The sequence below is a fragment of the Odocoileus virginianus genome, chromosome 3 (genome assembly GCF_023699985.2).
Source record: "Odocoileus virginianus isolate 20LAN1187 ecotype Illinois chromosome 3, Ovbor_1.2, whole genome shotgun sequence".
Taxonomy (NCBI): Eukaryota; Metazoa; Chordata; class Mammalia; order Artiodactyla; family Cervidae; genus Odocoileus; species Odocoileus virginianus.
The window spans coordinates 50,139,378-50,162,108 of record NC_069676.1 but is presented as its reverse complement, the minus strand read 5'-3'; the positions used below and the strand labels follow the sequence as shown (position 1 = coordinate 50,162,108).

The 22,731-nt window shown below is 43.6% G+C and overlaps 1 protein-coding gene across 11 annotated transcripts in view; it reads left to right on the top strand.

The window, feature by feature from the left end:
- The window catches only part of FGF1 (fibroblast growth factor 1), a 123,063-nt gene that overhangs the window by 87,923 nt on the left and 12,409 nt on the right, over nt 1-22,731 (top strand). For 5 of the 11 annotated variants that reach the window (XM_070465564.1, XM_070465563.1, XM_070465562.1 and 2 more), the window contains 2 exons: nt 9,992-10,095; nt 17,490-20,772. The exons of 1 other annotated variant lie outside the window; for it this stretch is intronic. In XM_070465564.1, coding sequence (XP_070321665.1) covers nt 9,992-10,095; nt 17,490-17,684 — 299 coding nt within the window. In that variant the 3' untranslated portion in view covers nt 17,685-20,772. Of the gene's footprint in view, nt 1-6,812; nt 8,337-9,991; nt 10,096-17,489; nt 20,773-22,731 lie in introns of those variants that run through there. 5 more of the 11 variants (XM_070465565.1, XM_070465566.1, XM_070465569.1 and 2 more) reach the window with 5 other exon arrangements.

Genomic DNA, 22,731 nt, shown 5'->3' with positions numbered 1-22,731 from the left:
GGTACTGCCACAATCTTTCTGATTTCAAGGTTCTTAAACAATCTGGGCAGGCACGGAGTGGATGATCCCTGGGTGGTTAGCACAACGGTTTGTATTCCTTGATCATTAGTTTCAGCATGACTAGAGACCATGATGGCGAAGGCAATGGCACCCCACTCCAGTACTCTTGCCTGGAAAATCCCATGGACGGAGGAGCCTGGTAGGCTGCAGTCCATGGGGTCACTAAGAGTCAGACACAACTGAACGACTTCACTTTCACTTTTCACTTTCATGCATTGGAGAAGGAAATGGCAACCCACTCCAGTGTTCTTGCCTGGAGAATCCCAGGGACGGGGGAGCCTGGTGGGCTGCCTTCTATGGGATCACACAGAGTTGGACACGAGTGAAGTGACTTAGTAGCAGCAGCAGAGACCATGAAGATAAGTGGAGAGCCACACTCTAAAACTTCCTCCAGGGACAGTATTTCTAAAAGCCAACCAAATATTTAAATAAATCTACATAAACCATGCAAAATGGAACTATACACCTTCCAGCACTATAAGGCAAAAAAAAAAAAAAAAAAAACTCAACTCCTTTCACAGCTTCTCTTTGTCCCCAACCAGTTGATCTACCCTGGACATGACTGAGAAGTCTGCAAAATGTATTCCCTTCCTACCTCCAGGAGAATAAGTTTCCCAGAACCTAACCCAAGGTCTTTCTTGGAGTGGAATAAACCCACAGTGGATGGATGTGCATGGGCCACTGTCCTGTAGACCTGAGTCAGAGGTCTCCACAGGTGGGAATTTCTGGCCTGCAGAGATGTTTTTGGTCCATCCCTTTACAAAGGCTCAAATCATAGCTGTAGGCAGTTAGCAATGCAGACTATAGACATCTATTACTTTGCCACACTAGGGAGGCCAGGCAGGACCAGAGAGGAGAGTGGCAGACTGCAAAGAAGGAGTGCTGGGGGCAGGGTGTGAGATTTTCGTTGATTGCTAGGGTGTGGCTTGGGGGGCTGATAAGTGGCCATGTCACCAGGAGAGGTAGGCTCCTGGAGGAGGAACAGGGGCAGGGAAAGAGGACCAGCTCCACCTCAGACACGGGGTGTTTGAGGAGAGCCTTGTGTATCAGGGCAGCCCTCCTCGGGGTCATACTGCACATTTCCTTGTGCGATTATCTAATGGTCTTCTGCCCCACTGGGCTCCCTGAGGGCGGGGACTCCGTCTCTCACAGCTCAACACTGCAATCTGTGGGTCAAGCACATGGCTGGGCGGTCAGGTTCATGGCCAATAAATATTAATTTGATGAGTGAATGAACTGTGTTGCAAGCAAATAAATTCAAATTCAATAATGTATTCCATAAATATCTATCAAGCACCTAATATATGCCAGGCGTTGCACTAGACTATTTAATTTCCTCTTAGCCACGGTCCTGATGAGGTTATTAATTATCATTCATAATGAACTGCCCTGTGAACTAACTCTGTGAACACTGAGCCCTGGGAACAGCCAGTAACTGGGAAACTTGGCACCGACCCACAGCTGCATCTTCCAAAACTAAGGCTCTCTTATAGCACACTTCCACCCCTGACACCAACACCACAGTGGTGGTTTCACCCCACACACTGATTAAATGAACATATTGGATTCACACAGCCCATCTGTGGGCCCAGTAGATGCAGGACCCATCACTGTGGTTTACTGGCTCCCTGTCAGCTTCCCTGTCAGGAAGTTACTTTTCCTCCACGTGCCTCAGTTTCCTTGTTTTAAAAACAAGGATGGCAAAAAAAAAAAAAAAAAACCAAGGATGGCAACAGTACCCACCCTCATAGGAAAGTTGGAATTTTAAGTGTGACAGTTTGTGAATGTCTTTAACAGCCTGCCAGGCACATGATAAGCGCCTGGAACATGGTATTTATCAGCAGCAGCATCCTGAGGCTTGCTGGGCCTTCCTTATCTAACCATCTGATCTTTGGAGTATGCTGAGTTAAACCAATGCTATACCAGCTCCCTGCATCTTGGCATCTCTGGGACTGTCCAGGCTTGGAGCTCTTGAGACCTGGCATGTAGGTACCCTATGCCCAGGCACCAGCAGCTCCGCAAGTCCTGCCCTGTCTCGCCTCTCTGCACAGCAAGCTGTCTTGGGCAAAGCAAGGAGGAGCTCCGTGCCTGATTCCGCTCTTTCTGGGGGAGTTCACTCTCTGTCTAAGGGGGCCATAACCTATTTCTGGAGCAGTAACTGGAGGATAGGAAAAAGTTCACGAGTATCCCAAACCTGCAGCCCCTCCCGCGGCATGCACCCCTCACCTCCCCAAGCACGTACGAGGCTTCATGGGGAGCAGGATTACCGGCACCACTTACCACACAAATGGAAATGTTCCTGAGCAAAGTGTGTGCCAATCAAATATTTATAAATCAAACCACATCCTAAAGGCACTAGAGGAGTTCACTGGTCCCCAGAACCCTGCTTTGCAGCCCTTTAGAAAGGGCAGGCTCCTTCCCTTCAGTGAATCCCTCCTGCCCACAGTTCTGGGGGCAATCCAGATTCCCCATCCTGCTATGGCTCACCACCTGACGGCGAACCCACCGTGCTCCCCACTGCACTGGTGTGCTCTTCAGGTGAACAGTGGGCAGAGCCAGGCATCAGAGAGAGCAACTGGTCTTCAGATAGGCACACTCTCCCTGGTGGGACGCCCTGCCGAAGGCCTCCTTCCCTCTCCTCCCTACCAGCTCCTTATCTGCTTACACAGGAGGGATTTTTCCAGATAGACTATTTTTTTTAAAAAAATATCACACAGTCCATGGACTGTATCAAAATTTTCCAGGCACCTTTTTCAGACCCTAGAGGAGAAGCAAACACCTTTACACATTCTAAGAAAAGTCTTTTTCATAGGCGCGCACACACGCGCACACACACACGTATCCAAACCACTGTAACTTTTTTTTCCCCACAAACTCCATTTTATTTCTTCTCCATCTTTCTCTAATGTTTTATGGTGCCCGGCTTGTGGCTACATTTTAATTATAAATGCCACTGACATAAAACAACCTCACTAAGTTCTGAATGGGGCTGACCTCATTTTGGGTAAACACGGCAAAGGACGGGAAGTCTCCAACCCAGAATAAACCAGGTACGTAATCTCTCTGGGCCTCTCTCTGGAGAGCAGAGGTGGAAAGCAGGCTTAAAGGCCATGGAGGAACGTGCTGCAGAAAACAGGACCTCCCTCTGCAGCATTCATCCTGCCGAAGGCAGCAGCTGTAGTCTTACCTTTCAAAATTCCTAGGGAAGGACAGGAAGACACTAGCATGGTGCCCCAAAGCTCATGTCTCTTGGCACTGGCAAGTTCTAACTCCTGTTCCTTCTTTCTATCCTTGGAATGTAAGGGATCATGTATCTTACTGTGACTAAACTACTATGAAGAGCTAATGGAAGGCTCTGAGGAACAGAAGAGAAAACCAGAGATACCGGCTTATAATTCCTCAGGGAAAGAAGGAAGACCTCTAGACAGGGACCAGCATATCCACTCAGATCCCTGGTTTCCCCCTTACCTAGGTTCCCCTAAGTAAAGACCCCTGAAGAGTCCAAAGGATGAGGCAGGAACATGGGCTGCAAAGGTCATCTTGTATATTTCAGTTATTTGACATTTACTTTTGATAAATTGGCCATTCCCAAACCAGCACACCCTAATGCGCTCCTAGAAAAGGAGCAGGACTCTGGATTCCACTGGGGACACTATGGTTACTAGTCCATCAGGCAAATGCTTCCAGTCTTTCTGTAGCACATTTTTAAAGTGCTTTATAAGTTTGAATTTCTCTAAGAAACTTGTAACTATCACTAGAGTACCCATTTTAAAAATTGCTTTTCATTTCTTCTGCTGAATCAAAAGTTGCTGTCCATATTTCAGAGATGGGGAACAGTGACTCCCCTGAGGGCTGAGTGATTTGCCCTGTTTTTCAAAAAGCACTTGCCCCTTCATCCTTGGGATGCTACAGAGCCACTTACCACCCTGCTTGGAGAGAGCAAGTCCTAAATTCCCCATACGGGAGAGAGGAGGCACTCCCTCCACCCCTGTGTCCTGGGTGCTAACCTGGTGGAAGGTGCTGGAAGGAGACACTGAACAGAGCAGGTGTGGCCTGAGTGGCCCTTCACCAGCTTTCCGGATTCCCCGTCTGCCCTTAAGTTGTTGTCCAGTCACTAAGTTGTGACCCCATGGACTGCAGCACATCAGGCTTCCCTGTCCTTCACGTTCTCCTGGAATTTACTCAAACTCATGTCCATTGAGTTGGTGATGCCATCCAACCATCTCATCCTCTGTTGCCCCCTTCTCCTCCTGCCCTCAATCAGGGTTTTTTCCAGTGAGTCGGAAAGGTGTGTCTGCCCTCAAGATGACACACCTTTTGCAGATACCTGCATTCAGGTCTAGATGGTCCCCAAAGAAGTCTGTGTTGGGTCACAGAGAACGCAGGGGTCAGCAGCAGCAAGAAACTCAGTGTCTGCCCACCAACTACAAACCAGGCTTTACACATCAGCTACCCAGCCCCACCCAGAACACGGCAAAACCATTAGCAGCCCCACCACCCAAAGCTAACCACGTTACCAACTTGCTGGCTGTTCTTGCCGCAGTATTGTCTTTTGAAAGGAACAAAGAGTTAGGATGAAAGGCAATTTCCCTCCACTCCCCTCCCCAGTTTCAGTCATTTTCATCCTCCCTAGAGCAGCCACTGCTATGAATTTGGACTGAATCAAGTGCACATTTTTATATTTTACTCCCTATCTATTCATGAGCTATGTGCATTGGTTTATGTTTTTTTTTTTTTTTTTACAAAATTTTCATCAAGGATTTACCATAAATATTCTTTTGCAGTTTGCTTTTTTCCCATTGTACATTATTTTCTGCTTTTCTTTGAGAGAGAAAACAACTATAGAGAGGGAGAAAAAAAAGAGGGTTTTGGTTTTGTTTGCTTTTAGCTCAAAAACAAGTGGAGTTTTTGCTACTGTACTGCTTGATTACCCTGGGTCATCTGACCCTAAATAGGTGTAAGTCCCTGAAGGCAGGGACCTTTCCCACCCTGAGCAGAGCACCCAGCACATGATGCCCGGACCATGAACACGTGGTGACTTGGTGGCTTCCCCTGAGGCCCCTGCTCCCTCCAAGAGGGAAGGGCTGTTGCTTCCGCCAAGGCTGTCGGCCAGTCCCTCCCTCTCTTTGTAAGCCCCCCCTCCCGCTTACTCTCCTTCCCTCCCACCCCTCAGCAGCAGCTGCAGGAGGATGTAGGTTTGGAAAACTGGAATGAAGTCACACTAGGCAGTTGGACACCTAGTCAGCTACGCGAGCAACGCGCTGGGTGTTACTCCTTCCTGCCAGCTCTGCTTGTAGAAGGATATATGTTTAAGCAACTTAGCCAGAAAGAAATCCAGTGAAAATGAGCTATGAAACTTGGACATCCTGGAGAAATAATATTTACAGAGGAAACTCTTGAGACAAACTCTCACCACTGCAACAACTTGGTGCTGGGGCTCAGGGCCGAGGGCTGAGTCGTGCGCCAGGCAGCTCTGTCTCATGTTTACCTCCATGGGGCGTTTACACGGCCAAGACGGGGCTCCTCAGATGGCAAAGTCAACTCTACCTACCCCCACAGCGAGACAAATGGGCATTATTTAAGGCGCAGAACAGAAATGGACTAGAAAATAAAAAGTTAAAAAAAATAAGTCTTCCTAGGTGATCATGATGTGCTGGTGTAGGTTCGTCATCTGTAACAACTGTACCTCGCTGGTGGGGGGTGACGACAATGGGGAGACTGTGCCATGCAGGGGAGGGGGCACATGGTAAATTTCATACTTTCCCCGTATTTCTGCTGTGAACCTAAAACTGCCCTACCAAAGGAAGTCTATTAAAAAACATTTTTCTTGATTACCCAAAAGGACTTGCCCTTTGGGGTTTCTGTTGCAGCTATAATGTGACTGACTCATAATAATGTGACCTACTTATATAGGTGTGCGTTGTAAGTCACTTCAGTTGTGTTTGACTCTTGAGACCCCACGGACTGTAGCCTGCCAGGCTCCTCTGTCCATGTGACTCTCCAGGCAAGGATGCTGGAGTGGGTAGCCATTTCCTTCTCCAAGGGGTCTTTCCCAGCCAGAGATCGAACCCAGGTCTCCTGCACTGAAGGCAGATTCTTTACCATCTGAGCCAAAAGTCCCAGGTAGCTAACATCATCATGGCTTCTGGATGGTAATCTGACATCTTGTGCAAGTCAGATCTTGAACATAGGGGGGACCAGGGAGGCAAGTGAATATGGCTTGATTTGGACCAATCTTTCTGGTAACTATTCAAGGTATTGTATGAAAGAGAGGAAAAAGCAGGATATTTAAAATAGTCAAGCCCGGATTCTGGTCATGGTTTTGTCTATGATTCTAAGTACAATGTCTGGTAAAAGGTGCTCTTACCAAGCTTCAGTTTCCTCACCTGTAGGACAGAGTCAGTGCCACCTTGCTCCAGGGATGCTGTGAGAAGCGATGATGTCACCTAAACACAATAAAAATGATAACAATTTTACTGGACACTTCTAGGTGTCAGATCATTAAACCTCACAACTCCAGGGAGCAGACACTATCATTACAGATAAGGAAACAGAAGTAAATACCATGCCCAATCATTACACAGCTAATACACAGCCAAGCCAGAATTTAAATTCATGCAGTTTGCTTCTTGAGTTCAAACTCTTTAGTTTTACACTATTTATACCAAGATAGAAACTAGCAAGATGCCTGGCACATTGTAGATGATCACTAAACAATTATTCCCTTCCTTTGGTCTCTCTTAAATATACAGGATTATGCTGAAAAACTGATACAAAACACATGTGAAAGTTCTCTGCAAATCAGAGGTCAGTGAAAATACTGAGCATTGAACATTTTTTTAATTGAGATACATTCACATACCTTACAATTCACCCATTTAAAGTATGCCATTCAGTGGTTTTCTTAGAGGTTTGTGCAACCATCTCTACAATCAGCTTTCATCACCCTAAAAGAAACCCTATACCTCTTAACCATAGTTTCCCCTTCTCTCTCCAACCCCTTCCTCACCCCCTGGCTACCACTAATCTACTTCCTGTCTCTATGGATTTTGCCTATTCTGGACATTTATTTTATTTTATTTTTTTTGGACATTTATTTTAAATGGAATCATACAATATGTGGTCCTTTGTAAGTAAGCTGCTTCACTTAACATGCTTTCAAGGTTCAGTCATCTTGTAGCATGCACCAGTACTTTATTCCTTTTTATAGTTAAATAATATTATGTTGTATATAGCACCGTTTATTGAATTTATTCACATGCTTCCAAGACTACTAGTGCTGGAAAAAACCTCTAGAAATTGAATCTAAATCATTCCAATTTTACTAACAAGGAGACTATGGCCTGAAAGTTAAACAACCCAGCCAAGGTCCTGCTTATAAGTGGCAAAGCCCAGCCTTGAACCTTACAACTCACAACTCGGTCGCATCTTACTTCACTCCACAAAGCATTATTGGAAACACAATTCAAAATGTGCAGCTTACTAAGAATGGGCCAACAGAATCATCTCTGCAAAGATTAGTCTAATGTTGTCCACCCAACAAATACACGCTGGCTGTCTCCAGGGTCCAGAGCACTATGGGAGGCACTGGGGACTGGAGAGGAAGCAGAACAGATAAAATTCCTGCCCCTTCTTCCAAGTGTACACTCCCCTGGGAAGGCAGAAATAAATGAGTAAAGCCCTAAGCAACAGAATAAGTGCACGCTAAGTGCCATGAAGGAAACAACCAGGAAGGAGAAAGACAAAGATGCAGGGACTAGGGTACCAGGGCTCCTGGGGTGGGAGTGAAAGGACTTGCTGTGCAGTGTTGTGGGGTACTTGTGGGGGGCAGGCCTCTCTGAGGAAGGGTTTTTGGGCTGAGGCCAGGAGAAAAAGGACCATCTTTGTGACTATTAGGGGAGAGGAGATACCAGACAGAGGGCAGAGCCTGTGCAAAGATTCTGTGGCAGAAGAGAGACTGGTGTGGGAAAGGAGTGGCATGGCTGGAGTAGTGCCTCAGTGAGCGAGTGGTGGGACCCGAGGCTGGAGAGAGAAGGCCTCTGGCCTGTGCTCTCATGACTGCCTCTCAGAGCTAAGCAGTCAGGAGGCCTGGTGGCAAACGAGATTGTGGCTTCTGGTTTTCTTCTTGTGACTTAAATAAACTCTGCTCACCAGAGGAAGTGAGTAGAGGTCCTGAGTCTCTGCAGCAAAGACTTTCAAGGACAAGAGAACTGAGTCTTCAATAAGGGTGATGTAACTACGTATCACCCTTTGGATGAATCAGAAGATAAGGAAAACAGAGGGAAATGAGACGATACAGACATACTAATAAGGAAGTGGTAAAATGATTACTGCACATCCACATAAGGGGACACAATTCAATGGGCAAAGATGGAGGATAACTCCTTCACTGCTTCAGTGGAAAGATTTCCAGTCAGTTTTAACTGAAAAACACAGGTACAGGACTGTAGGGTATCTTACCATTTCTGTAGGAAAAAAACTAAAGCCAGGAGGGCTAAAATCTATTTCTCATACATAAAATCTCTCTAGAAGAACACACTCAAAATATACCTAGGAAGAGTTTACTTGTTTGTCTCTGTCTACCCAGGAGAATGTATCCCAGGGGAAGGGCAAGGATCCTTGTCTGTCTTGACCCCCATCGACAGGGAGCGAGAAGTTGGAAGGGGCAGGAGGAAGACTTTCACCACCTCCTCTTCTATGTTTCCTAGTTTGAAACATGGGAATACATTTCTGATTTTAAGAAATTAAATAAAAAATGAAAACAAGGAAAAGCAATGAGGGGCCTAGGGGTACAAACTGAAGCCCTGTGTTCCTTCTAGCATCCCCTGCACCTCAGCCTCTGACAAAGTTGACTCTTAGAGAGATCAGCTGACCCCCAAAGAACTATTGCATGCTCAGTGGCCCCTAGTCCAGATTTCAGTCCTAATCGTAACAATGATTGGGACCAATAAAATTGTCCCGAAGTAGGCAAGGTACCATGGGAGTATCAGTCAGTGTAATTGGAGAGGGGGTAACTCAGAGCATCTCAGTCTTTACCCTTAACCTCAGTGTTTCCCAACCTTGGTACTACTGACTTCTGGGGCTGAATAATCCCTTGCTGTGAAGGGGCTCCCTGGGCACTGTAGGATGTTGAGCAGTATGCCTGGCTTCTACTTGTTAGACACGAGTAGCACTATCCCACCCCAGCTGGGACAACCAAGAGAGTCTACAGACATGGCTACCTGTCCCCTGCAGAACAAAATCATCCCCATGTGAGAACCACCACTCCCATCCCAGGTACCTTCTTCATTCTCCCTACCAGAGGTCAGGATTTCCCCTCTACCAGTACCTGAGTGGGGTTGTCACAGAGGCAGGGTCTTGACTGAACTTCATCGTGGGTGAGCTCCTTGAGTTTCACACATACCAAGCGATCTAACTTCCTGGGAACCTCTTCCATCTGGGAAAATAACACTATTAGATTTTGAAAAATAATAATCTGTCCATGAAAAGCACCCATAAAAGGAAGGCCCAGGCCATAAAAAGCATTCCTGCCAAAGCAGGTTGAGAACTGAAGCTGAACAGCCTCAGGCTGGCCAGCTGCCGACTCTGTGGTACCCCAAGATCACTCGCTGGGATATGCTGGATGTCTTCCCCTGACCCTGCCCTGTAAAGTGCATGTGGGGTCACTTTGTAACAAATGAGGCAGAGACGGGTGGGCAAGCCTGGCACCACCTCTCCTTCCCTCGAGAACATGACTCCCAACAGACGGCTTTCTTTGGAGGGCAAAGAAAAAGGAACTGTATTTCTATGTTTTGATTAATATGAGGCTCATCCTTGAGGGCTCTGTGAGATGAATGAGCAGAATTTTCCGTGGCTAACTGTCCTGGCTGCCAGACTCTATCGGCAAAAGCTTAGTGTTTATTTACTTTTGCTCGTGTTATTTTTATTTCAGTTCAGCTGCAGCTCTCTGCGGAAAGCATAGGGGAGGTGTATATTAAGAGTACGGAGACTGGCCAGTTCTTGGCCATGGACACCGACGGGCTTTTGTACGGCTCAGTAAGTATGAGGCTGACATGCTTCCAGACTCAGCCAAGGTTTGAGGTTTCCAGAAATCTTGTTACATGGAGTGATGCAAACTATAAAGCATCAATTAGTCTCTGTTTGTTATTTTTTCCAGCAGGATTCCCACCCTCCACACAGCCTTATTTTAGGCACAAACATTAAAGAGTTTCTTGTGGTATTCTCTCAAAATACTCCAACATATTATCACATAGACAAAGAGAAAATATTGATTGAAATTTTAGTAACTCATCCAGTCACTTGCTCCAGAATACCCAATCCCACTTCATTCACTCATTCATTCCAAAAATACTTCCTAAGCATGTGCCATGGGTTATATAGGTATGTCTCTTATGCTTTTTATAAAAACTGAAGAGCCCAGACTCTTGCAGTTGATACGTCATACATAAAACTTTTAAAACAGTCCTTTTATTCTGGAAGGGTCACCTAAAAGGATAAAAAGTTTAATAAGTTAATTCAACAAACATGTAGCAATGCCTCCTGTGTCAAAGTGCAGTTGGGTACAGGGGCGAGAGGAGGTTTGGGAGTGGGAATGGGGAGGGTAATGAATAGACACATCCCTGCCCTGAAGAAGCACGGTCCAAGAGCTTATTCAGTGGCTAAAATCCTTCTCCATCTCCTGCTCCTTCTCTCTTTTTCTTAAGGCTTTATACATGTCTGACTCAGTACCTATTGATCTTTGTGAGAAAGGAAGGAAACGGGGCAATCTGAGTTTGTCCCTATTCGTATCTCTGGTAAACGATTTGAATTGAAAGAGAGCTAAAGCCAATGGCTGCACGTTTTAGAATTATTTCTGGATTTCAATAATCCCTTCTCTGTAGCCTAACAACTGAACATTAAGGCTTCACCAAACCCCCTTCTTCCCTTTTAAGAAGATATCTATCAAAAGGCAGACAGCAGGGGAATTTCAGTCCGGGGCTCCCTTTACCTTAAATCAAATTGCCAAGTGGCAATGAGAAACTTTTTCTTGAAGCGGGAATTTCAGCCAGGGCTTGGGATCTGAACACAGTTCATCTTTTTCATGCTGCCCACTAGGGCTCAGCAGATGAGACCATCGGAGGAACAGCTGACTCCTGTGGGCTGTTTGCTGAAATACAGATTGATTGGACAACTTGAAAGGGTTTGGAGTTAGGCAGTGACTGGAAGTGAGAGTAGATTTTTTTTTTTTAAGGCAGATCTTCCAATCTGTAATGAAATCAATAGACCAATCCATCAATCAGTGTCAGACTCGTAACTTAATCTCATTATCTCTGCCAGTTTGGCAAGTTACTCACCTACTCTGAGCCTTATCTGAAGCTAGGATAGTAATGAACAGTAATTACTGCATACTTACATAGGTCAGGAGAGTCAGAGAGACAACACCCAGAACCCACACACACATAGCAATGACAGCTATAAGGCAACTGGTTTACAAATTCCTTACATTCATTATCATGTTATATGTTACAGTTTTATGGCTTTTCTTCCTTTAAATCAATCCTGATGTTTATTATAACCTTCTCTCACTTGTATAAGACTCTGATGGAGAATGCCCCTAAATTCCATTTCCTCTAGGACTGAAACACCCGCTTCTCTAACCATAGTCTTGGATGTCACTGATTCACCTGAAATATGCACAGGGTGATCTTAATATATCACTATTTTCATATTCCTAAGAATATGAATTTTCATCTGCCTTCATTGATGAAGGAAAGTTCTAAAATATCTCAGAGCTTGCCCCATGCTCTTAGCCAACAGTAGGTATTCATTTATCCGATACAAATTTTTATACGTGGAAAGTATATATTTATTTTTTTTTTAAAGTTTGAAAGGCTCTAAAACATTAATATATTTATCTTTGGGAATGGTGAATGGATGACTTTACAATACATGAATGCTTTTTTGTATTTTCCAAATTTTCTACAGTGGGTATCTGTCGCCTACATAACTGGGGGAAAGCATGACATGGGGTCGCAGAGAGTCAGACTTGACTGAGTGACTAACACTTTCACTTCATTCTTTTTCATGCTAAATATAAAAAATTAACTAGAACAACAGGCATGAATCAGCTGTTAATCCTCAGGCCCGTGGCACTGCACGAAGTGCACAGTAAGTGCTGACAAATCCTGGATGAAGCACAGATACAGCATCTCCAATTTGGCCTCTGACTCAGTCTGTGACTCAGCATTTCTGTGTGTGTCAACTGCTCTTGTGTAATACACATATCAGGTGGGGGACGTGACCGTCCCCGGCTTCATCACAGCACCCAGGCCTGACACCCACGGAGGGCAGTCATAGGGTAAGTCCTTCCGGCAGGAGAGTAGATAACCCACCTGGGTCCAACACTGCCAACCTCCTCCCACCCTGATGATATGCATCAGACAGCAATGTCTGGGTAAGTTCCTCCAGAGGCAGCAGAGTCACCTAATCAAATATTATATCTATGTCCTATCTTGTTCCAAAGTGGTCTAAAGTTTCTCAGCCAGCTGTCACTGCACTAGACTACAGATGAACAAGCAGCAGAACACCTCCTGTTACACTCTTGATGTTGTTCAGTCACTCAGTCGTGTCCGACTCTTTGTAACTCCATGGACTGCAGCATGCCGGGCTTTCCTGTCCTTCACCATCTCCCGGAGTTTGCTTAAACTCATGTCCATTAAGTCAGTGATGCCATCCAACCATCTCGTCCTCTGTGGCCCTCTTCTCCTCTTGCTCTCAATCCTTCCAAGCATCAAGGTATTTTCCAATGAATAGGCTCTTTGTATCAGGTGGCCCAAGTATTGGAGCTTCAGCTTTAGCATCAGTCTTTCTAATGAATATTCAGGGTTGATTTCCTTTAGGATTGACTGGATTTCCTTATGGTTCAAGGGACTCTCAAGAATCTTCTCCAGCACTACAGTTCAAAAGCACCAATTCTTAGGCACTCAGCCTTCTCTTTATGGTCTAACTCTCACATCTGCATATGGCTACTGAAAAAACCATAACTTTGACTTGACGGACCTTTGTTGGCAAGGTAATGTCTTTGCTTTTTAATATGCTGTCTAGGTTTGTTATAGCTTTTCTTCCAAGGAGCAAGAGTCTTTTAATTTCATGGCTGCAGTCACCACCTGCAGTGATTTTGGAGCCCAAGAAAATAATGTCAGTCACTGTTTCCATTTTTTCTCCATCTATTTGCCATGAAGTGGTGGAACCAGATGCCATGATCTTAGTTTTTTGAATGTTGAGTTTTAAGCCAGCTTTTTCACCCTCTCCTTTCACTTTCATCAAGAGATTCTTTAGTTCTTCTTCACTTTCTTCCATAAGTGTGGTGTCATCTGCATATCTGAGGTTATTGATATTTTTCCCAGCAATCTTAATTCCAGCTTGTGCTTCATTCAGCACGAATTGCACATGAAGTACGTCCTTATAAGTAAAATAAGCAGGGTGAAAATATACAGCCTTGATGTACTCCTTTCCCAATTTGGAATCAGTCCGCTGTTCTATGTCCGGTTCTAACTGTTGCTTCTTGACCTGCATACAGATTTCTCAGGAGGCAGGTAAGGTGGTCTGCTCTTCCCATCTCTTTAAGAATTTTCCACAGTTTGTTGTGATCCATACAGTTAAACACTTTAGCACAGTCAATGAAGATGTTTTTCTGGAATTCTCTTGCTTTTTCTACAATCCAATAGATGTTGGCAATTTGATCTCTGGTTCTTTTGCCTTTTCTAAATCCAGCTTGTACATCTGGAATTTTTTGGTTCATGTACTGTTGAAGCCTTGCTTGGAGGATTTTGAGCATTAGTTTGCTAGCATGTGAAATGAGTCCAACTATGAGGTAGTTTGAACATTCTTTGGCATTGCCCTTCTTTGAGATTGGAATGAAAACTGACCTCTTCCAGTCCTATGGCCACTGCTGAGTTTATCAAATTTGCTGACATATTAAGTGCAGCACTTTCACAGCATCATCTTTTAGGATTTGAAACAGCTCAGCTGGAATTCCATCACCTCCACCTCACTTCGTAGTGATGCTTCCTAAGGCCCACTTGACTTCACACTTGCAAATGTCTGGCTCTAGGTGAGTGATAACACCATCATGGTTATCTGGGTCATGAAAATCTTTTTTGTATAGTTCTTCTATGTATTCTTGCCACCTCTTCTTAATATCTTTTGCTTCTGTTAGGTCCATACCATTTTTGTCCTTTATTGTACCCATCTTTGCATGAAATGTTCCCTTGGTATCTAATTTTCTTGAAGAGATCTCTAGTCTTTCCCATCCTATTGTTTTCCTCTGTTTCTTTGCATTGATCATTTAGATAGGCTTTCTTTTTTTTTTTCTTCTTTTTTTTCCATTTATTTTTATTAGTTGGAGGCTAATTACTTTACATCATTGCAGTGGTTTTCGTCATACATTGAAATGAATTAGCCATGGATTTACATGTATTCCCCATCCTGGTCCCCCCTCCCACCTCCCTCTCCACCCGATCCCTCTGGGTCTTCCCAGTGCACCAGGCCCGAGCACTTGTCTCATGCACCCAACCTGGGCTGGTGATCTGTTTCACCCTAGATAATATACATGTTTCGATGCTGTTCTCTTGAAACATCCCACCCTCGCCTTCTCCCACAGAGTCCACAAGTCTGTTCTATACATCTGAGTCTCTTTTTCTGTTTTGCATATAGGGTTATCATTACCATCTTTCTAAATTCCATATATATGTGTTAGTATACTGTAATGGTCTTTATCTTTCTGGCTTACTTCGCTCTGTATAATGGGCTCCAGGTTCTTAGATAGGCTTTCTTATCTCTCTTTGCTATTCTTTGGAACTCTGCATTCAGATGGGTATATCTTTCCTTTTCTCATTGCCTTTCACTTCTCTTCTTTCTCAGCTGTTTGTAAGGCCTCCTCAGACAACCATTTTGCCTTTTTGCATTTCTTTTTCTTGGGAATGGTTTTGATCACTGCCTCGTGTACAACGTCACGAACTTCCATCCATAGTTCTTCTGGCATTCTGTCTATCAGATCTAATCCCTTGAATCTATTTGTCACTTTCACTGTATAATCCTGTTACGTAGTTCCTTACTAATCAGAGATAACTTAACTGAATACTTCAAATGAACTCAAGAATGAAAGTACATTCATCACCTACTTGGTAAGCACCTCTTATGTGCAAATTTTCTGTGTTGGGGAGGAGACACAAGGCTGACAAGATTCCATCTCTTTCCTTAGTAGAACTGGACAGTTCATACAGACAAACATGCTCACCAATAGAGAATAAACAACAGGATTGGAAACCACCAGAAAGGGGCTTGCCAACCACTGTTGAGTGAAGAGATAATATAGACATCACATGACTTGGAATTGGAGCTAAGTCAATACAGAGCACATGTATTTTAAAACTTCTGTCTTATGTCCAAACATAATAAATGTATTCTAAAATCTCGACAAACAGAAAGTGCCAAGAACTGGAATTCCTCCCATTCTAACATGCATTTTAGTAAAAAAAAGAAAAAAGAAAAAGAAAGAAAGAAAAGTAACTGTTGGTAGATATTTTCAATGTAATTGCACAATTTAAAATGTTTTAACTATCTATCCAATTAATAAAGGACAGTTGCATTGGATCCTTTCATGTGGATATACTGCTTTCCACTTAACCAATCACCTTTCCATGGGTATTTACATTGTTTCCCATGTTATCATTACAGCCAATATTTCAAAGAACATCTTTTGAAAATATAGTTTTACACTGGCTCAACTATCTCAGAAGTGTCAATTCCTAGAAGGGAAATCACTGAGCCTAGGGTAATGCATACTTTAAATTTTGATGCGTATGCAAGTTCAATTCAGTCACTCAGTCGTGTCCAATTCTTTGCTACCCCATGGACTGCAGCACGCCAGGGCTCCCTGTCTATTACCAACTCCCAGAGCTTGCTCAAACTCATGTCCATCAAGTCGGTGATGCCATCCAATCATCTCATCCTCTGTCATCCCCTTCTCCTCCTGCCTTCAATCTTTCCCAGCATCAGGGTCTTTTTTAATGAGTCAGTTCTTTACATCAGGTGGTTAAAGTATTAGAGTTTCAGCTTCAGCATATGCAAAAGTCCCCTCAAAAAGTTTCCACCAATTTATCTCACCAAAAGTGTGTAAAGTGCCTATTTCCCACACTCTCCCCAATACTAAGTCTTGTAAATCTTTTTAAGATTATTATAATCAACATAAGTTAAATCATTTTTTAATTTGCATCTTCTTGCCAGTGAGATTAAATATGTTTTCATAGGTTTATCACCCATTTTTAAAACAGCAGAGATAACATGCCATTTTGATAATATCCTAAGTCTATATCCATATGGCCTATCCATGTCTCTGTATGCTCATACATAAAGATGTATGGAAGGAAGTTCATCAACTGTTAACAGATGCCTATATCTGAATGGGTATGCTTTGGGGTGATTTTTTTTTTTTTTCTGTTTTTAAAGTGAAGCTGTGATCTTTTACAAGTACCATTCTTTTGATAAGTAGCAAAAAATAAAGTTATTTTCATTAAAAAAAAAAAAAAGAAAGAAAGAAAGAAACCCTTTACGTTCCAGGACATGTTTTGTGCTTAGGACATATTTTGTGCACTCATGTTCATGATGGAGAATGAAATGGCAACCCACTCCAGTACTCTTGCCTGGAAAATCCCATGGACGGAGGAGCCTGGTGGGCTGCCGTCCATGGGGTCGCGAAGAGTCAGACATTGACTGAGCAACTTCAGTTTCACTTTTCCCTTTCATGCACTGGAGAAGGAAATGGCAACCCACTCCAGTGTTCTTGCCTGGAGAATCCCAGGGACGGGGAAGCCTGAAGGGCTGCCGTCTATGGGGTCGCACAGAGTCGGCCACGACTGAAGCGACTTAGCAGCAGCAGCAGCATGTTGATAGCAGCACTGAAGTAAAATCCTGAGGTTGTTAGTGAAAATCACTAGGGTATAAAGTAAAACTGGCAGGTTTTCATTTACTCTTCAGGATCAGACTTAAGAATGTCCCACAGCATCACAATCTGGTTTCACCTATTTTGGATGTTTTTCACAGTCAAACCTAGCTGCCAGGTCTCCACAGAGACAAAAGATTCAGCCTTGTCCTTGAATACTTAAAGTCTTTTAGGATTTCCTCCATTGGAGAGTGTAGGGTCCTGAGCACAACAGATTCGAGAAGAGCTTACATAACAGCAGATGTACACTGAAGGCTCACTGAAATCCTCATTTCTATCCTCAGACACAGGTTCCATTATTTTCCCAGTATTTGTTTCACTGAACAAAAAAGTGAAGCACAGAGAGCCTCACTAACTTGCCCGAGGTCACACAACTAGTAAACAGAGGAATCCCATCTTTAGCCACTCACTAATTATTCGACTCTCTCTGGTTGTATTGGTTTTTTAGCAGACACCCAATGAGGAATGTTTGTTCCTGGAAAGGATAGAGGAGAACCATTACAACACCTACACATCCAAGAAGCATGCAGAGAAGAACTGGTTCGTTGGTCTCAAGAAGAATGGAAGCTCCAAACTCGGTCCTCGGACTCACTTCGGCCAGAAAGCCATCTTGTTTCTCCCCCTGCCAGTCTCCTCTGATTAAAGCAATCTGCTCTGGGTGCTGACCACTCCAGAGGAATCTGAAGGGGTCCTCACCTGGCTGACCCCAGATTGTACCCTTTACCATTGGCCGTGCTAACCCCTGGCCCACACAGCCTAAACCTGTAACGTGCTTCTAAATGCCCAGTTCACTATTTTTTAGAGCCCTTCGCCCTGGCACAGTTTGGAACTGAGGAACCAAATGGCTTTTAGGGGCCAGCTGGCTGGCCAGTCTGGGTCTGGTTTGGAAGTCCAGTTGCCTCTGGGCACCTGCTGCTGGCTGAGCCTCTCAATGAATGGGTGGGGCCAAATGAAGTATGAGCAGGGGGCTGCCAAGTGGGTTGCGAGTAACTGCATGCAAGCCCCTCTACAGAGTAAACCCTGCCTGTGAGTCCCCCGCACATCTGGCACGACTCCCTTTCATCCTTTCAATCCATCACGAACGTCAGCAAAGTTGATGGCTAGGCTGGAGGAAGGCAGCTTTCCATGAGTGGAAACATGGATGAAGAAATCCCCTCTCAAGAACAGAAGGGATTCCAATGGCAAGGGGAGGCCGACTGGACCCGAGTGGGATTTCAGCGCACAATCCCACTGGGAGGACTGTGGGAGGCTCCGGCACCGGAGAGCAGAATGAAGGCACAGCCTTAGGAGCTGTTACAATGCCTTGACTTCCCCTGGTCATTCAGCAGCAGCAAGCCCTTGGGTGATGTCAGGTGGAGAGCAGAAGCGGGTTCTTGATAAAAATCAGGTTGTCGGGTGTTGGGAAATTCATTTGGGTCTGGGGAGTGGGTGTGAGAGTGATAAGACAGAGGAAGCACGGGCTGAGAGGATGTTATTCTCCAAAGAGGACACTCTATAAATGAGAAGGAAAGAGAAAGGGACACCATGACCTGTGTGTGGGCACCAGAAAGTGCAGGTTTGGAGGTCCGGGGCACTGCTTACAAACCATAGGGCACCTTGTTTTGACTGCAGATTATGGTTCAGTGGGTCTGCGGTGGAGTTTTCCCATTTCTTACAAGCTCCTGGGTGCTGCAGATGCTGCTGCCTATCCACTCCACCTCCACACATTAAATAGCAAGGTCCCTAAAAGTATTATTCAAATATAAGGGGGCTCAAACCCAGACCCCACCCACCACACGCTTAAAAATGCATGTTCCATGGATCTTCCTGCACTCAGGCAGTTATACTTGAGTTAAGGATTGTGGGTCTAAAGCGCTTTGGCTAAGTGCCTATAAAATGCCCATTTAGAAGATATACAAAAGCATACTTCAAAAATGTTAAACCCTCACAAACAGCTTTTCCCAAAAGTCCGTTTGTATGACGATTACTTATATAAATATGCTTCCTGCTTCAAGAAAACTTGACCCAAGTGGCTAGCAAATTAGAAACACCATTCATCTCTGACATGACACTGTTGCCATGTAAAGGCCTTTAATAAGCCATTTAAACTTACTGTGAGATTGTACCTTTTAGTCATATTTAAAAATATATAGCTCAAAGGCAGTTAAACTGATTAGTATTCAGCCATTGAGAATTATAATAACAGCATATGCTATATAAGCTCCTTAATTATCTACTACTTAGACTACTACAATTACTTAGAAACTGAGATTTCTCTCTGTTTTTCACTGTGGTGTTATAAATTTTCTTTTGAAAATGGGGACTCTTGAGCAATGATATAATTGTGTATAAAAACTGATGTCTTATAATGATTTTTAGTAATAACTCATTGAAAGGTAATTCCCTAGTAATTGAACTATTCTGAATAAGAAAAATGGCAATATGTGAAAGTTCAGCATGATACAATTGAGGAACTAAGTTAACACTACACTATTAATATAATTCTGCATTTGTACAGCAGAACATTTCATAACTTTTTCTGTTTTTGTAACTTGGATAAGACAATTTTATTTTATTTTAGTAAGTCTTTGCAGGCAAGTTGGGGACAGTGCAGTGTGGCTTGACATCTCTTGACTATGAAGATTCAGCCAGAAAAAGGTACCCAGAGAGGAAATCTAAGATATTTATAATGGTCCATAATTTTTAGTTTATGAATCAAATTCAAGTATAACATGGGCCAAGAAAAATTAAAACTGTGGCTAAAAGGTGAGACAGAAGTCTGTGGTTGCAAAGACCCAAAGCATTGAGAAGAAACATTACTGTGAACTTGACAAGCTCAGCCCAGTCGTTATTCGTGTATTCACTCAATGAGTAAGTGCCAAAGGTGTGCCAGGCATTTTACTGGGTCCTGGCGCCCCTGGGAACATTGACTGGTTTGCTGCTGTATTCTCTCCCAGGGCATTATATAATGTTTATAATGAAAAATGCTGAGGATTCGTTTCTTTCAGTCAAGTAAAGACCAGAGAATCTGTAGATTACTGCTGAATAAACAACTCCCAGAAACCAAGATTTTTGGAAGAATTAGCAACCCCCAGCTTGAGATAAACCTCTATCAAAGTGTCAGGATATGGCCAGGTAAACCTAACACTGCAACACTGCAACAGCAGAACCATGTCAGTTCAGGCAGATGGCCTTCAAATCAATAAAAAAGGCTTTCTGAACTTACATGAAGGAAGTGGGTGGCAGTTTCCTGCACTGTTTTGAACATGTTCTCGTTCCTCAAATATGGAGCATTCCTGTTGCTCTCTCTCTCCCGCGAGAAAGTTGCAGAGCCATCTGCTTGTCAGATGCCTGTCGTGTGGATTCATTCTCAAGCCAACTGTTACGAGCTGCCTGACATTCTGTACAAAGCATCAGGAGCATATACGCTTCTGATTGTTTTCAATGTGATGGTGGAGGTGGTGGAAATCTGTTTCCTTGGAAGGGGTGATAATTAAAGCCTCCTATGGCTAACCTTGTGGACTTAGAAAAAACTGACTAGAGCATCCCATGTTACTGAAGATAAGGGTCCGTGCTTTACTGAAGGAGATGGAGCCCAGGTCCTCAGCCCTGTAAAGCATACTGCTTAAACCAATCAAGTTCCTGGGCTGCAAAGCAGACCTCAGAAGAAGATGATGCCTGTCATTCACATCACTGTCTCTCTTTTTTTGCACCTTTAAAATATTAGTAAATGTTACACTTACAGGCGAAAACTTTTCTCTCGGTTTGTGAACGTCACCGCGTCTCATCTTCCTGTGCAAGGACTTAGCTGGCATTCCTGACCTCTGGCTGCTTTGTTTCCTACACTTAGCTTGTTACCAGATATGAGACTTTGAAGGTTGATAGGAAATACATTTTTTCATTTTGTTTGGAAACCTAAGTCAATAACGGTGCTTTTCCAGGGATCCATTAGGGAAATATATGCAGGAAATTTGCCCCCTGAAGGGCCAAGGACCATGACTAACTTGCTGTTGTTGTTGAGTTGCTAAGTTGTGTCTGACTCTTTGTGATCCCATAAACTGAAGCAGCTCAGGCTTTCCTGACCTTCACTATCTCCCAGAGTTTGCTCAAACTCATGTCCATCCATGATACCATCCAACTATCTCCAACCACCTCATCCCTCTGTCACCCCCTCTCATCCCTCTGCCAACCCCTTTTTCTCTTGCCCTCCATCTTTCCCAGCATCAGAGTATTTTCCAATGAGTAGGCTCTTTGTATCAGGTGTCCAAAGTATTGGAGCTTCAGCTTTAGCATCAGTCTTTTTAATGAATATTGAGGATTGATTTCCTTTAGGACTGACTGGTTCAATCTACTTACAGTTCAAGGGACTCTCAAGAATCTTCTCCAGCACTACAGTTCAAAAGCACCAATTCTTAGGCAGTCAGCCTTCTTTATGGTCCAACTCACACATCTGCACATGACTACTGGAAAAACCATACCTTTGATTATATGGATCTCTGTCAGCAAAGTGATGTCTCTGCTTTTTAATATGCAATCTAGGTTTGTCATAGCTTTTCTTCCAATGAGCAAGCATTTTTTAATTTCATGGCTGCAGTCATGAAAGTGACTTTCATGAAACTTTTATGAAACTGTTCAAGAAAATAAAATTAGTCACTGTTTCCACTTTTTTTCATCTATTTGCCATGAAGTTAGTTTTCTGATGTCATAATCTTAGTTTTTTGAATGTTGAGTTTTAAACTAGCTTTTTCACTCACCTCTTTCACCCTCAACAAGAGGTTCTTTAGTTCCTCTTCACTTTCTGCCATGAGAGTGGTATCATCTGCATATTTGAGATTGTTGATATTTTTCCTGGCAATCTTGATTCCAGTTTGTGATTCATCCAGCCTGGCACTTCACATGAGGTACTGTGCATGTAAGTAAAATAAGCAGGGTTACAAAATACAGCCTTGATGTACTCCTTATTCTATGTCCAGTTCTAACTGTTGCTTCTTGACCTGCATATAAGTTCCACAGGAGGCAGCTAAGATGGTCTGGTATTCCCAACTTTTTAAGAATTTTCCTCAGTTCATTGTGATCCACATAGTCAAAGGCTTTAGCATAGTCAATGAAGCAGAAGTAGATGTTTTTCTGGAATTCCCTTGCTTTTTCTATGATCCAGTGGATATTGGAAATTTGATCTCTGGTTTCCGTCCTTTCTAAAACTACTTTGATATATCTGGAAGTTTTCGGTTCATGTACCATTGAAGCCTAGCTTGAAGGATTTTAAGCATTACCTTGCTAGCATGTGAAATGAGCACATTACATGATGGTTTGAACCTTCTTTGGCATTGCTCTTCTTTGGGATTGGAATGAAAACTGACCTTTTCCAATCCTGTGGCCACTGCTGAGTTTTCCAAATTTGCAGACATATGGTGTGCAACGCTTTCACAGCATCATCTTTTAGGATTTGAAGTAGCTCAGCTGGAATTCCATCATCTCCACTAGCTTTGCTTGTAGTAATGCTTCCTAAGGCCCACTTGACTTCACACTTCAAAATGTCTGGCTCTAGGTGGGTGACCACACCATCATGGTTATCCGGGTCATTAAGACCTTTTTGTGTTCTTCTGTGTATTCTTGCCACCTCTTCTTACTATGTTCTGCTTCTGTTAGGTCCTTGCTGTTTCTCTCCTTTATTGTGCCCATTCTAGTATAAAATGGTCCCTTGGTATCTC